Consider the following 14,816-nt stretch of genomic DNA (forward strand, 5'->3'; position numbering starts at 1 on the left):
CAGCCATTGGCCAGGGATGAACAAGCAGGACATGGTGCAACAGCACTGTCCTGCCCATGTTCCCCAGCAACTGGTGCACACAGGCTTATTGCCTCAAAAACTGGAGATAGCACACAACCACCAGGGCTAGTAGCCATGGATGGCCTTTGCCTCTAGGAATTTGTCCAACCCCCTTTTAAAGCCATCCAGGTGGGTGGCCATCTTGTGGTAACACGTTGCCCTTTGTCTGTCAAACTTCAGGCAACACCCTCTAGCCCCAACTTGCTGCATCGGGGACACATTCATAAACATGGGAGACATCCCTAGAAAAGGCAGATACATCATCTTCTTAGGGCAGCGGGTGCAGAACCTCAGACACAGGGCCCAAATTCACAGCTCTGGGAGTTCCCAGAAGGCCCCTCCTCCTTCCCTCACCCCGCCCCCTTTTCCCGCACCACTAATCATGTGGTGGTTTCCCAACTTTTGTGCAGTTTTCCCCCATTCTAAAAGGTTGAGATGCTTCCCCTAAGGCTTAGTTATTGGTATTAAGAGCTTTAAGGTACATTAGCGTGGTACTAGTCACCATGAGCATTAGTAGTCCTGCACCATTCCCACTTTTGGGGCCCTCAGTCCACATAATAATGCAAATGTAGCTCATGCAGAGTGAATCCCCTCTCCGAAATTTGCATGCGGCATGGCCCCGCCTCCTCAGTCATGCACCCCGATTGGCTGTCTCCACCTGTGCCCACTCCCCGCTGGCAGTGACAACTTAACTGCATGGCTGCGCCCAAGGCCCACCTTCCCGCCCCACTGACTGGCTGAGAAGGGCTGTCCGTTATTATCCCGCCGGCCGAGGGGCTGCCTTGCCTCTTTGGCGCAGAGGAAATTCATTGTTATTAAAGCTCGAGCTTTGAACTTCCCCAAATTTTCTGCATGTCTACACAGCTCAAGCTTCAGTTTAAAACAAAAATGAGCAAAATTGGTCAGGTAGATCTCGAGTTAATGAGCCCTGACACTGCCGTGTTCTTATATAAGATTTTTGGTACTTCAGCCCCACCCACCGTGGAATGTGTCCCCTGAGAGCTTCTCCAACGTGGAATTCAACCCTTGGCCTGAAAGAGGTTCAACACCCATCCTCTGGGAAAATCCGGCACTAGAAAAAGAGGGCAAGCTAGATGGGCAGTTCTAGAACCACAATGGCCTTTTCCAGCTGTGTCTGGGCCTATCTGCACTACCAATGCATAGAGATTTTAAGCCAGTTGCACTGTTATGGCTCCTCCCAAAGAATCTTGGGAATTGTAGTACAGCAGGAGTACTAAGCCCACCCACCCCACCTCACAGGACTACAGTTTGCAGGGCTTCCTGGGGAGACAGAATAGCCGTCATCCTCAGGGGTCCTTCTCCATGAGCCCCTGCCAAAGGAAGTGAGACAGGTGGCTACCAGGAGGAGGGCCTTTTCTGCTGTGGCACCCCGGTTGTGGAACGAGCTCCCTAAGGAGGTTCGCTTGCCACCTACATTATATTCTTTTAGACGCCAGGTGAAGACCTTTTTATTCTCCCAATATTTTAACAGTCTATAAATTAATTTTAACTTTGCTGTTTTTAATTTGTATTTTAAATTTGTATTTTTGCATTGCTGCTGTTTTTATCTCGGTTGTGTTTTTATATTGTATTTTATATTATGGTTTTATACTATTGTTTTGTTTTGAATTGTCTTAAATTTGTAAACCGCCCAGAGAGCTTCAGCTATTGGGCGGTATAGCAATGCAATAAATAAAATAAATAAAATAAATAAACCAAAGGTTACATCTGTAGCATTTAATGGTTTGTTTCCAGAGCGTATAGTTCCATTTTCAACCAGACAGCTTCCAAAACCGATCAAAAGATGAGACAAAACAAAACTGATGAAACTGATAAAAGCCTAACGTAACAAAGGTGCTGATAAAATGCCAATTTGGCAACGGAAAAAAAACAATGTGGAATAAAGCAATAAAGGGCAGAAGACAAAGCAATAAATAAGACAGAGGGTGTGGGAATTAAAAAAAGTATCCACAGGAAGACTAGGAAGTCAGAAGGCCTTCAGCTGGTACCTAAAACTTGACCATGAGGGCAACAGGTAGACCACTCTGGGGAGTTCCTTCTACACATAGAAGGAACGAGAAGCTGCTTTGGGCAGAATTAAAAAGGAAAAGTCCCATCCCCCCAAAAAATCCCTGGGATTTTTTTTTAAAGTTTTTTCCTGTCTCTTCTACCGCCCCCATTTTTTCAGTTTCTTTTCCCCAGGCCTTCAAATCTCTAACAGGATGGGTGGGAGAAATGTTGCCGGCTAAAACATTGAGGGTGTACGCGTATGTGTGTTTGTAGTTCTGGCATCGGGTTCACTCTATGACTTGTTGTGGAGTAGTGGTTAGAGCAGAGCTTTCCAAACTTTTCATGTTGGTGACACACTTTTTAGACATGCGTCATTTCGCGACACAGTAATTCAGTTTTACTAGCAAACCGAAGGTTAAACTAACCCCTTACAAGAGATACGGACACATACATAAATTGTAATAACGAAATGTATGGGGACACAACATATCTCATGAAAACCTTTCATTTATATTTTTAAAAATATGTGATTTGCAAGATAATAACATACATTTCCAAGACTTTTCACACTGAACCAATTTTGTCGAGCTGCGATCGAGCGGCGGTTGAGACGGTGTTCTATCAAAGAACTGGACCCATGGAATTTCTCGAATGCGTCACTTTAGGTGCAGCCGCGTCACCGGAAGTGACGCGGAATCAGCCGTTTCAACCCGATTATGCATACTGCGCATGCGCAGTACCTGTATGATCCCTCGACCGTGGTGTGCATACATGGATATGACGGAAGGGGAATATACCAGTGCACCATACTAATCGGCACCTTTGCTGCGTAAAAATGCATGCAAGTTGGTATTGCTTATTTCACAGAGACTCTGAGGTTTCTCGTTACGTTTGCGTGACACACCTACACACTGCAGCTGACACACTAACGTGTTGCGACACACCGTTTGGAAAGCTCTGGGTTAGAGTATTGGACTGGGACAGGGGAGACCCAGGTTCTGATTCTCACCTGGCCATGAAGCTCACTGGGTCACTTTGGGCTGGTCACTGATTCTCAGCCTCACAGGGCTGTTTTGAGGATAAAATGGAGGAGGAGGAGGAGGAGGAGGAGGAGGACCTTGGGTTCCTTGCTAGAGAAAAAAAGGTGGGATATAAATGGAGTAATTTAATGCACAAGCATGGAGTAATATCAAACCAAGGCAGGGAATGACCTCTGGCCCTCCTTAAATTACTGGAATGCAGTAAACATGCACACCAGCATAACTCCTGGGATCTCTGTCCAGCTGGCTGGCTTAATTTTTTTAAAAAAGTGGGGGGGAGCAGAGAGTGTGTCTCAGACAAATTCTTGCCATAGGTGAGGTAGCATGAGAACCTCACTGACATCACTAGGGCTTTTTCTTAGAAGAAAATGCACCAAGGGAATGATTTCGGTGCCCAACAGAGTTGCAGGAATCCAGCAATCCATGTTTCACAATGACTCAGCTGTAGCAGGCCTAAGGTCTGAAGGCACCCAATGCAGCTTCCTCTCTATTCGGCACTGGTTAGGCCTCATCTGGGCACCACACTTCAAGAAGGATGCAGACAAGCTGGAGGGGGTTCAGAGGAGGGCAATGAAGATGATCAGGGGTCTGGAAACAAAGCCCTATGAGGAGAGACTGAAGGAAATGGGCATGTTTAGCCTGGAGAAGAGAAGATTGAGGGGAGACATGATAGCACTCTTCAAATACTTGAAAGGTTGTCACACAGAGGAGGGCCAGTATCTCTTCTTGATCATCCCAGTGTGCAGGACACAGAGTCATGGGCTCAAGTTACAGGAAGCCAGATTCTGGCTGGACATGAAAAACTTCCTGACTGTTAGAGCAGTGCGACAATGGAACCAGTTATCTAGGGAGGTGGTGGGCTCTCCCACCCTAGAGGCTTTCAAGAGGCAGCTGGACAACCATCTGTCAGGGATGCTTTAGGGTGGATTCCTGAATTGAGCAGGGGGTTGGACTCGATGGCCTTATAGGCCCCTTCTAACTCTACTATCCTATGGTTCTATTAAGGAAAGGTAGACCTAGAATTTGGTCAGAGCCTGGATTGGGAGCCACCCAAGGACCCTGATGGATGCCATCTTGAAACGCATGGAAGAAAAGGTGGGATGTGTAATTGACTAAACAAAACAACAGTTTCAGAGCTTCATCAGATATAGGGAAAATCACAGTTCCCTACCATCACTTCTCCACCGCCGCTCCTGTCCCACAGTACTTCCTCTTTCTTCGTGGAGAAGAAAGAAGAAATAAACAAAGACCACGTGGCCCATTCAGGGGCTGTTTTTATTGTGCTGCTTTTCCTGCACATTCAGGAAATGGCGGCACATTTCGTTTCCCTCCAAAAGGGTGCATTTTGTGACGGAAAAAAGGTAAGAAGGAGCGGGTGGCGCGTAGGAGGCAGATATTGTCGTCTAAAGGACGCGCGAAAAATTGTGAGTGGGCCGTAGCAATTGTGCAATAAAACGCTCATCTGATGATGCTCTCAGTCCTAGTGGAAGTCAGTGAAGACAAAATGGGGCTAGGTGAACCAATGGCCTGACTCAATATAAGGCAGCTTCTGATGTCCTACGAAGCTACTATTCCAAGGGGAAAAGTACGTTTCAGCTATCAGAAGTTTTGGAATAGCTGCTTTATACTAGGGCTGTGCTCTGCTCTGATTCGGATTGTGAATCCGAAGCGGAGCGACCCGATCCGCCTCCGCCAAAGGCGGATCTGAATCGGGTCAGGGGAGCTGCGGATCGAGGTGGAGCAGTTCGCCTCCATCCGAAGCTCTGAATGCAGGTAAGTGGGGGGGGGGGAGGGGGCTCACTTGCTCTTACCCGTGGCCTGCTCTTCTGGTTTGAGGCCTGGCCCTCAGTTGAAGCCAGTGCTGGACTGAGTGCTGGACTTACCTGACGGAGGCAGGTAAGTAGGGGGAAGGGGGGCTTACCTGGTTCCGCTGCCACTGCAGTCCGTGCGGCAACGGTGGCGGAGCCAGGTAAGGGGGCAGGGGGAGGGGGGCTTATTCGGCCCATTTTGCCCCCCCCTTCCCCCCTTACCTGCCTCTGCCACCCACCAGGAGGGCCTTCTCTGCTGTGGCACCCCGGCTGTGGAATGAGCTCCCTAAGGCGGTTCGCTTGGCACCTACATTATATGCTTTTAGACGCCAGGTGAAGACCTTTTTATTCTCCCAGCATTTTAACAGTCTATAAATAAATTTTAACTTGGTGTTTTAAATTTGTAATTTTGCATTGCTGCTGTTTTTATCTGGTTGAGCTTTTATATTGTATTTTGTACTGTGGTTTTATACTGTTGTTTTATACTTTGAATGTTTTTAATTTTTGTGAACTGCCCAGAGAGCTCCGGCTATTGGGTGGTATAGAAATGTAATAAATAAATAAATAAAATAAGTAAGTAGGGAAGTGGGGCAAAATCTCGATCTGCCCCTCTGGATCTCGCTCCGTAGAGCGGGGAAGGGTCAGATCGACCCGAAGCGGATCGGCCAGATCCGAAAGTTGCGGATCCGGCCACGAAGCGGTTCGGGTGTGTGTGTGTTCGTGCACAGCCCTATTTTATACAGCCATCCAGAGACAGACCACAAAGAGAACAGAAAAAGTCCTGTGGCATTCACGGTAATAGCTCAGAATAGACCTTCATTTAATTCCCAGTTTTCTTTTCCAAGTTGTTTCTCAGGAGATGACTCAAAAAAGCAATGTGGGTTCAAAACTTGTATTTGTTTCGAGACGTCTTTCCCAGGAGTTTTGTACACACAAAAAGTGGCAAGGCAATAAACAAATTATAACTAGACTTTTAGGCACGATACTTTTACTAGAAGTGTTGGTGACCACCGGAGTTCAATGTCCTTTTTTTTTTTTTAGTGCTACAATCAAGTTCACACTAGTTGTGTTCTGCTATACACTTATGAAAAATTAACTATTTTGGTTGCAAGGAGTCAAACTGTAATTCCGAACAAAGAAGAAGCTTCAATACACTCTCAAAACTGACAGTTTGAGCTCTTTGGGGAAAGAGCATTTATGCAATGCTATCAAATACGGTGTACACAGCTGGTGCTAAATAAATACGTGCCAAAGGAGAAAGGGAATCCTTGACACAGGAGTGTGACTGCAGGTGTGAAATGCACAGCCCTAAAAATACTAAACAGAACTGCAATGTTTGAAGCTGTGTTTTTTTTGGCTTGTCTCTTAAAACTTATACCAGACAAAAAGCAAAAACAACGAAAGTTTCCTATGGTCACAGAATGTCTGCCAAGTATACAAAAGGAAGAACCACATAAAATAAGGGAACCTGCGACCAAATGAACACCAACGGAAATCCAAACACATCATTACAACACAATGACAACACCCTCTTACTTTCTAGTTACAGCCTACAGAATTACATAACTGAGCAGAGAGCACACAATGAATCAGTCAAACATTTCTACATCATACTCTGCGCGTCAGATGAAGTCGGCTATAGTTCACGAAAGCTTATGCCAGAATACATCTGTAAGATCCTTAAGGTGTCACAGGACTCTGTCGTTTTTGCTCCAATAGACCCTCTGGAAATGTCTACATAAGAATCTGGGGTGGAACAGGAAATTTCACTTCCTGAACACAACAGACTCACATATTGCCAAATTATGTAATTCCGCAGTCCACACATGGGCGTGCGCAGCTCATTTCATTAGGGTGTACACCTTAAAGGTCCCAATTGGAGTGGAGGAGGAGAAAGTACGCTTTCCAGGGCCTCCAGAAAGTGCGTGATTCTCCCCCATCATGGCGGCTGCCATTAGAGTGGCGGGGGGAATTACACACTTTCCGAAGGCCTGGAAAGCACGCTTTCCCCTCCCTCGCTCCAATCGGAGCAGTGAGGGGAGGGCAGGAAAGCGAAGGCAGCCCTGGGAAATTAGGGTGTGCCTGGGAATACCTGGCACACCCCGTGTGCACGCCTATCAGTCCACGCTTCAATTGAAGGCAGATGCGGCAATTTCAGAACCAGCCTCTTAGTAGGCAGAACCACATAGAATCATAGAATCATAGAATAGCAGAGTTGGAAGGGGCCTACAAGGCCATCGAGTCCAACCCCCTGCTCAATGCAGGAATCCACCCTAAAGCATCCCTGACAGATGCTTGTCCAGCTGCCTCTTGAAGGCTTCTAGTGTGGGAGAGCCCACAACCTCACCAGGCAACTGATTCCATTGTCGTACTGCTCTAACAGTCAGGAAGTTTTTCCTGATGTCCAGCTGGAATCTGGCTTCCTTTAACTTGAGCCCGTTATTCCGTGTTCTGCACTCCGGGAGGATCGAGAAGAGATCCTGGCCCTCCTCTGTGTAACAACCTTTTAAGTCTTTGAAGAGTGCTATCATGTCTCCCCTCAATCTTCTCTTCTCCAGGCTAAACATGCCCAGTTCTTTCAGTCTCTCTTCATAGGGCTTTGTTTCCAGACCCCTGATTATCCTGGTTGCCTTCCTCTGAACACACTCCAGCTTGTCTGCGTCCTTCTTGAATTGTGGAGCCCAGAACTGGATGCAATACTCTAGATGAGGCCTAACCAGGGCCGAATAGAGAGGAACCAGTACCTCACATGATTTGGAAGCTATACTTCTATTAATGCAGCCCAAAATAGCATTTGCCTTTCTTGCAGCCATATCACACTGTTGGCTCATATTCAGCTTGCGATTTACAACATTTCCAAGATCCTTCTCGTTTGTAGTATTGCTGAGCCAAGTATCCCCCATCTTGTAACTGTGCCTTTGGTTTCTATTTCCTAGATGTAGAACTTGGCATTTATCCCTATTAAATTTCATTCTGTTGTTTTCAGCCCAGCACTCCAGCCTATCAAGATCACTTTGAAGTTTGTTTCTGTCTTCCAGGGGATTAGCTATCCCACCCAATTTTGTGTCATTTCTAATCCGAGCAGCATGGCCACAGTAGTTCCAGCTGGTTGGGATAATACCAAACACCACCAAAAGAACAGAGAGACTACAAAGCTAAATTAATTTGTGCACTAGCCTCAAAGGTGGACACAGTGAGATAAAATCATATCATGCTGGTTAGGGGTACCCTAGCCCAAATTACAGTGGCAACAGCAGTTGGGAATCTTTCAAGTATTTGTCAAATCCTAAGAGTCTGATAAAAATAAAAACCTGCCATTTCTATAACTAGCTCCCCTCCATTTGCCAGTGGAAAATAGATACATTAGTTTTATATTACGTGACCTAAGGCTTCATGCTGTGAAGGAAACAAACCCAACAGGACTCATATGACCGGGGTGGGTGACTTACCCTCTTAGAGATTTTTTTTGGGGGGAAGGAATTAAAATACAGAATTACCTATAAACCACGAGGCAAATTAAGGAGGTTAGTAGAGTCATATTCATAATTTGGGAACTGAACACACTGCAAAGCTCAGGTATCTAGAAAGTATGAATGGGGTGGGGGGTGGGGAAATCACTGATATAGGCTTGATTATTGACCCTGGTAATATATAGGGTGACATCTCCTGGAACTGCCCCAGCCAGGTAGGAAGAACACAATAATGAAACGTACAACTTATTATGTCATTAATAAATAAATTAATAAAATATTTTTTTCTTTCATTAAGAAAAAAGAGCAAGTTTTAACTCAACCTGTTTGTCAGCGTAGATATCAATGTGCCTCTATATTAAATTTATATTTCATTTTAAAAATGGTAGTTTTTTTTTTAAAGAGATACCTTTACCTTAGCTTTTTAAACAAACAAACCAGACGTTTTGAAAGTTTCATCCCGTCCGATTCAACTACCTAAGCACTACATGTTTCAAGTCATGGTAGTTTGGATGGGCGATCCTGTTCTCCAAATAACATAAGATTGTGCCGGCCAAATTAAATACGAGTAACAGCAAAACATTAGCAAAACAACTGGGAATAGGTAACACACTTGCTAAATAGGGAGAGTCTAGATGGACACTTCCTAGCACTTCCAATCAAAAGAAGACATTGGCAGTTATTCCATTTCCCCCCTTCTTAACGGATTTTCCACGTAAGAAAAGAAAAAAACAGGAGAAGTGGCTGGAAAACATTGGAGGTTAACCTGGGTCTCACCCAACGTCTGCAACATTTCATGGAGGATAGAACACTAAAAGTCTCATCGAAAAGCATCCAAGCAGACTTAACGATTAATAATAATAATATCAACAATAATCATGTATTTATTTGTTACCCACCTCTCCCTCTGGATCGTGGCAGGGCACAACACAGATGCAAACACCATAAAACACATATAACTAATTTAAACATTTAAAACTAATACATTATTAAAAGCAGCCCCTTATTAAAAAAGGCATCTTAAAATTCAACTGGGTAGGCCTGCCGGAAGAGATCAGTCTTTATGGCTTTCTTAAATTCCGGAAGACTGATTTTCCATTGCGTCTTAACAATCAGCAATCACAACCACAGAACTCCACCTGACCTCTCTCTCTCTCTCCCCCCACTTTAAACCCTTGTTCCCATTTTTTTGCATGTAAAAAGCAACGACTCGATCTTGTTCACGCGTTTTTTTTTTTCATTCTCCAAACCAACCGCCTCCAAAGCCGCAAGTCTCAATCACACCGGAAGCAGAAATCTTGCTCTCGCACCATTGACTCTTTCACTCTTTCGCTTCGGCCCTCCCTGAATTTGGGCAAAGAACGAGCTGCAACTTACAGGAAGTTGGGCGTCTGAACGGAGATGGACATCTGCAAAGATTAAATAAACAAAACAAAAAAACGAAAACCGAGAGCCCACAAAGAAGCGCACAATAATAGCAGCGATCAAAGAAAGAGCTCCACTAACCCCGAACCTCACTGGCCGCAAGACGACTGCTACGGGTATGAGACTGGAAATTAATACAGGCCACAAGAATCCTGATGAAGCAAAGGTACAGTAACTGACAGGCACAGCTGCTGTGCACCGAGGTTGGAGCCAGCTGACCAGATACAGGATGGGTGCGCCTTCCACCGGCCTTTGATCAGCCAGGAATCCTACACCACCACCTAAAGAAGAGCTGACGACAAGCACTGAAAATGCAGCTGGCAGCTTCCACCCCTACGGTGGATAGTAAATGGACCAGCAAACCGTTCCATCTATACCTTCTTTTATTCCCTCTTTATGGGAGACATTTGTCCACATCTTCTACGAAAGGAAAATTAAGTGTCTGAAGACATAGGAAGCGTCTCTTTCCGTTTCAGGGCAGACCGTTCTTGCATTTAGTCCAATATTCTTCTGAAGAACAGAAATCCCCCCCAAGGTTTTAAGTAGGAATGGAGGAGAATACACATTCAGTTCATATTTCAACAGGAACGTACCTAATTTTGCACCAACGTGCAAACTGAAACACAGGTAGCCTTCAAAATTCGCACTCCTCCGAATTTTGCAACGGAGTTCTCCAATCCAAAAAGGCGCCCAAAAATTCACAGATTAGTGAAAAGAACATTAAAAATCCATCCCGCTAGGAAAATGATTTGCAAAAAGCACATACAAAAGTGTACGTATTCAGAAAAATATGCACAAAAATGCATTCAAATGTGAACTTAAAAAAAAAAAAAACACATTCAGGACGAAGCGGACATATATTTCGAGAAATAAGAAACTGAGAGAAAATGAAATAAATGTACAGGTTTATCCCCTGATCTTTTCCAGTTGGAGATGCCAGCAACTGAGCCTGGGACCATCTGTATGCAAAACATTTGCTCTCCCACCGAACTACAGCCTCTCCCCTTTTGAAAAATGAAACTGCTGCAAAAGATACATAGGGGTCATAATGACCATTAGGCATGACTGACCCACTTACTCCACATTTAATCATTGAGATGCCAGCAGCCCGAGATAGGGTTGCTTACTTCAAATCAATGCAAGACTCTCTGCATCTCTCTCTTCTGATCACTCCCAGTTGTCCTTCTTTTCTCATTCCTGCTTCTTATTAACATGATAAACTTATGTCTAGTCTGTATGCTTCAGGACTTCAGATATGTGATCACATATCCGAATGCTCCTTTGTGCAAAAAAACCTCCCATGGGCATAGAAAACTAGCCTATCAGGAAGCCTAGGCGCTTTCTCCCTGATAGGCTAGTTTTCTACACGCAGAGGAATTATTCTTTTTGCATGGCAGAGCAGTCGGTCATGCAAGCCACTGCCTCCGACCCAAGCAAAGACTGGTCACCTCAGTGATAACTACAGCTGAATGAATTTTATTTACGGTCACGAGACCAGCAAAACAACACAACAATATGAGCACATATAATATTCCCAAACCGATGGAATAAAATGGGACTATGATAACTAGATTTAAGTCTCCTCTCTCTACTCTTCTCTTCTTTCCTCTGGCAAGATCTCAAGTCCCAGACCTCATGAAAGAGGGAAGTCCCTATATTTTCTGGCTTGTTTCCTTCCCAGGCTCCTGTTTCCCTGGGTTCATATTTCTTGTACCCCTCCTTTTACAGGCCCTCCTGTCTACACTTTCCTAAGATCATTCCCAGCTCTGCCAATCTGCATTCTTTGCCGCCTTCTCTGAAATCAGAGCAGCTCAAGCAATCACTGCAGGTGAGGCTTCACCGCCATCGTAAAATCCCTCACCAATACTATATAGTTATGACCAGACACTCACAGTCACAATATACTTGATCGCTATAAGCCTTTCCACTGATGTAGCGAACGGCTTGCTAAGCATAACATGCAAGGTTACAGTCATGGTAATCCTAGGGCTCTAATATACATCATGTTCCATCACTCAGTTTAGTTGAGCTGGTTTAGACCTGCCTCTTCTACTACATCAGCAAGAGAAATGCTTTATTGGGTGAAGCTATCAGTTTCTTGCACACTAAGTGGTTTTTTTCTGGGAAGAGAAAACCAAGCTCCGTGGTAGAGCACCCGCTTTGCATGCAGAAGGTGCCAGGTTCGATTCCCGACATCTCCAGGTAGGGCTGGAACCCCCGGAAAGCTGCTGCTGCCAGCCAGTGTCAGCAATACTGAGCCAGAGGGAACACGAGTCCAGCTAAGTAGAAGGCAACTTTCGATGTTGCTACGTTACTGGGAGCAGATTTGTACACGCCTGCTTTAGGTTGATGCTGCAGACGCACAAGTTCTCTACCAAAAACACATGATGTTCTGCTCCACGCGTCTGTGTGCGCTTGAGTGCGTCTGGAGCACAACACAGAGGGGAAATGCCCTATAATTGACTGTGAAGCAGCCTCAGGTTGTCAGTCTTTGGAAGAGAGAATCACGCCCTCTAACAGCGGACTCAGCTGCCGAGTACCGAAACAAGACTGCAGCTCAAACGGGCCCGCTGAGAAATAAGATGACGTGCCACGCTGCAACATTTTATCACAGCTCCCCCTGGTTATTTCATGTTTCCCTTCCATGCCAAAATGCTATTCCAGATCCATGCTAATTAAGGGTTAAAAAACAGTCTTGTCAGCGATTATCTTAAAAAAGGAAAAAAGGGCCTGGGTACAGGAAGGTTTGATCCAGGGTTTACTTTGCCCGCAAGGCTGATTTTATCATTTGGCAAACTTTGATCACAGCGACCGTCTTGAACCGTGGCCTTCAACCTCTTCCGATCCAGGTCCACCTTCTCACCACCATCATCACCAGCTGCTCTTCCTCTTCCTCCTCCTTGCTGCCATTTGCTTGCCTGACAGGCAGAGAGACGGTGCCCGCTCCTGCTCCTCCTTTGCACCACCACCGTTGCCTGGGCCAGAGTGAGAGGAAGGGGAAGAAGCAGGTTTGAATGGGGAAGAGGAGGAGCAAGGCCAGGGGGCTCTGGTCACTGAGTCCCTGCTGGGGTGGGGGCCCTCGGCAGGCGTCCAACCATGCCTAACCTTGATGCCGGCCCGGAGTTGAAAGACCCACTTCTTAATCTTTTATCACATTTGTACAGGGCAGGCTTCCTGCAACCTGGCGCCTTCCAGACATACCCTCCAATGGCCATACTGGCTGGGAATGACGGGAATTGCAGTCCGACACATCTGGAGGGCACCAAGTTGGGGACAGTTGGTATAGCAGATGCGCAGCTGTTGCAATCCAAGTCTGCCTGCAACCCATAAGTGAGTCCTGTTCAAAACCAGCGGTCTCAAAAACCTACTTTTCTCAGAGACGACACAAGAATGGAGAAAGCTCAGTTGCTATATGCTAGAAGAAGTCATGGACTGAAACAACTGGGCCTGTTTAGCCTGGAGAAGAGAAGATTGAGGGGAGACATGATAGCACTCTTCAAATACTTAAAAGGTTGTCACACAGAGGAGGGCCAGGATCTCTTCTCAATCCTCCCAGAGTGCAGGACACGGAATGATGGGCTCAAGTTAAAGGAAGCCAGATTCCAGCTGGACATCAGGAAAAACTTCCTGACTGTTAGAGCAGTACGACAATGGAATCAGTTACCTAGGGAGGTTGTGGGCTCTCCCACACTAGAGGCCTTCAAGAGGCAGCTGGACAACCATCTGTCAGGGATGCTTTAGGGTGGATTCCTGCATTGAGCAGGGGGTTGGACTCGATGGCCTTGTAGGCCCCCTCCAACTCTACTATTCTACGATTCTATGGAAAGGCCAAATAAGCAAAGGCAAGTGAGGGCAGGGCAGGGATTTAAGGGGATCAGGAGCCAGATGGGAGACGTGGGTAGATGAGGCATGAGCAAGTAGCAGCCAGCCAATTGCATTCTGACTGGCAACCAGGACTCACTGACTGTCATGGTGGTAGAACTGGGAACCCCAGTAAGGAACCAGGCGGAAGCTGCCGGTCAATTCTCTGTTATAGCAAACGGCACTGCTGCATTTCAAATCGTACTGGGAAGATTTGTTCCTTCGCTGGCCGTCCACTGATTACACAGCTCAAGGTTCTTCACGCCATGATCTGGATCTAAAGAACCACACAATTCGTTCTGCACAAGGGGGTTGGACACGCATCTGGGAATGGCATTGCCGGATGGTAAACCAGATTTGAAACCCAACAGAGTTCTGTAAGCAGCTGGTGATAAAGGAAAGGAGTCTCCCATTCAGAGGAGAAAAATAAAGTCAAGAACACTCCGCGGGGCACAGCTAAAGTAGCTCTTTGGATTCCACCCAACACATACAGGCGTTGCTCAGCCATAAATAAAGAAATGACCTGTATTTTTAACCTGGTTTAGTTTTTTTTAAAAAAAGAACAAGGTAAGATAAATATTACCTATGTCAGACACCAACAGGTGAGCAAACACCAGAGATTGGGAACTGGAAGATAACGCCTCTCATTTGCCAGTTAGGGCCTTTTTCTAACCTCCAGATCTAACTAAGCTGTCTAAGTCAGACCTTTGGTCCATCTACCCCAGTATTGTCAACACTGACTGGCAGCAACATTCTCCAGGGTTTCAGGCAGGATTCCTTCCTAGCCCCATCTGGAGATGCTGGGGGTTGCGACCTGGGACCTTCTGCAGGCAAAGTAGTCCTTCCTTAAAAGGAGAGATGGTTCCCATGTGATCACCCATCCAGCTTTTTGCCAGTGTTGATTCTGCTGAGCAAGTGAGTCAGGACTGAATTGCTGCCAACTGAGCTAAACATAACAAACATCTACTGACCACAACGGTGTTCCTGCCTTTCTTGAGTAATCGCACAGCGTTATCCAGTATAGTCTTGGCTTCCACTGGAGAAAATGTTTTTGCCCCACTCCCAAAGTTGAAGATAAGTGTATGTGTGTGGGTGTGGGTGTGTTATGGCAACAGGGAAGACCCATCTTTTTCAGGCTGCAA

The 14,816-nt window shown here is 45.9% G+C and overlaps 1 protein-coding gene across 1 annotated transcript in view; it reads right to left on the reverse strand.

The window, feature by feature from the left end:
* Positions 1-9,825, reverse strand: part of RNF24 (ring finger protein 24) — an 83,608-nt gene extending 73,783 nt beyond the window's left edge. Inside the window, exon 1 of the mRNA XM_063136144.1 lies at positions 9,766-9,825. Coding sequence (XP_062992214.1) covers positions 9,766-9,797 — 32 coding nt within the window. The 5' untranslated portion in view covers positions 9,798-9,825. The remainder of the gene's footprint in view (positions 1-9,765) is intronic.
* Positions 9,826-14,816: the final 4,991 nt, after the last annotated feature.

Source organism: Elgaria multicarinata, chromosome 10 (assembly GCF_023053635.1).
Source record: "Elgaria multicarinata webbii isolate HBS135686 ecotype San Diego chromosome 10, rElgMul1.1.pri, whole genome shotgun sequence".
Taxonomy (NCBI): Eukaryota; Metazoa; Chordata; class Lepidosauria; order Squamata; family Anguidae; genus Elgaria; species Elgaria multicarinata.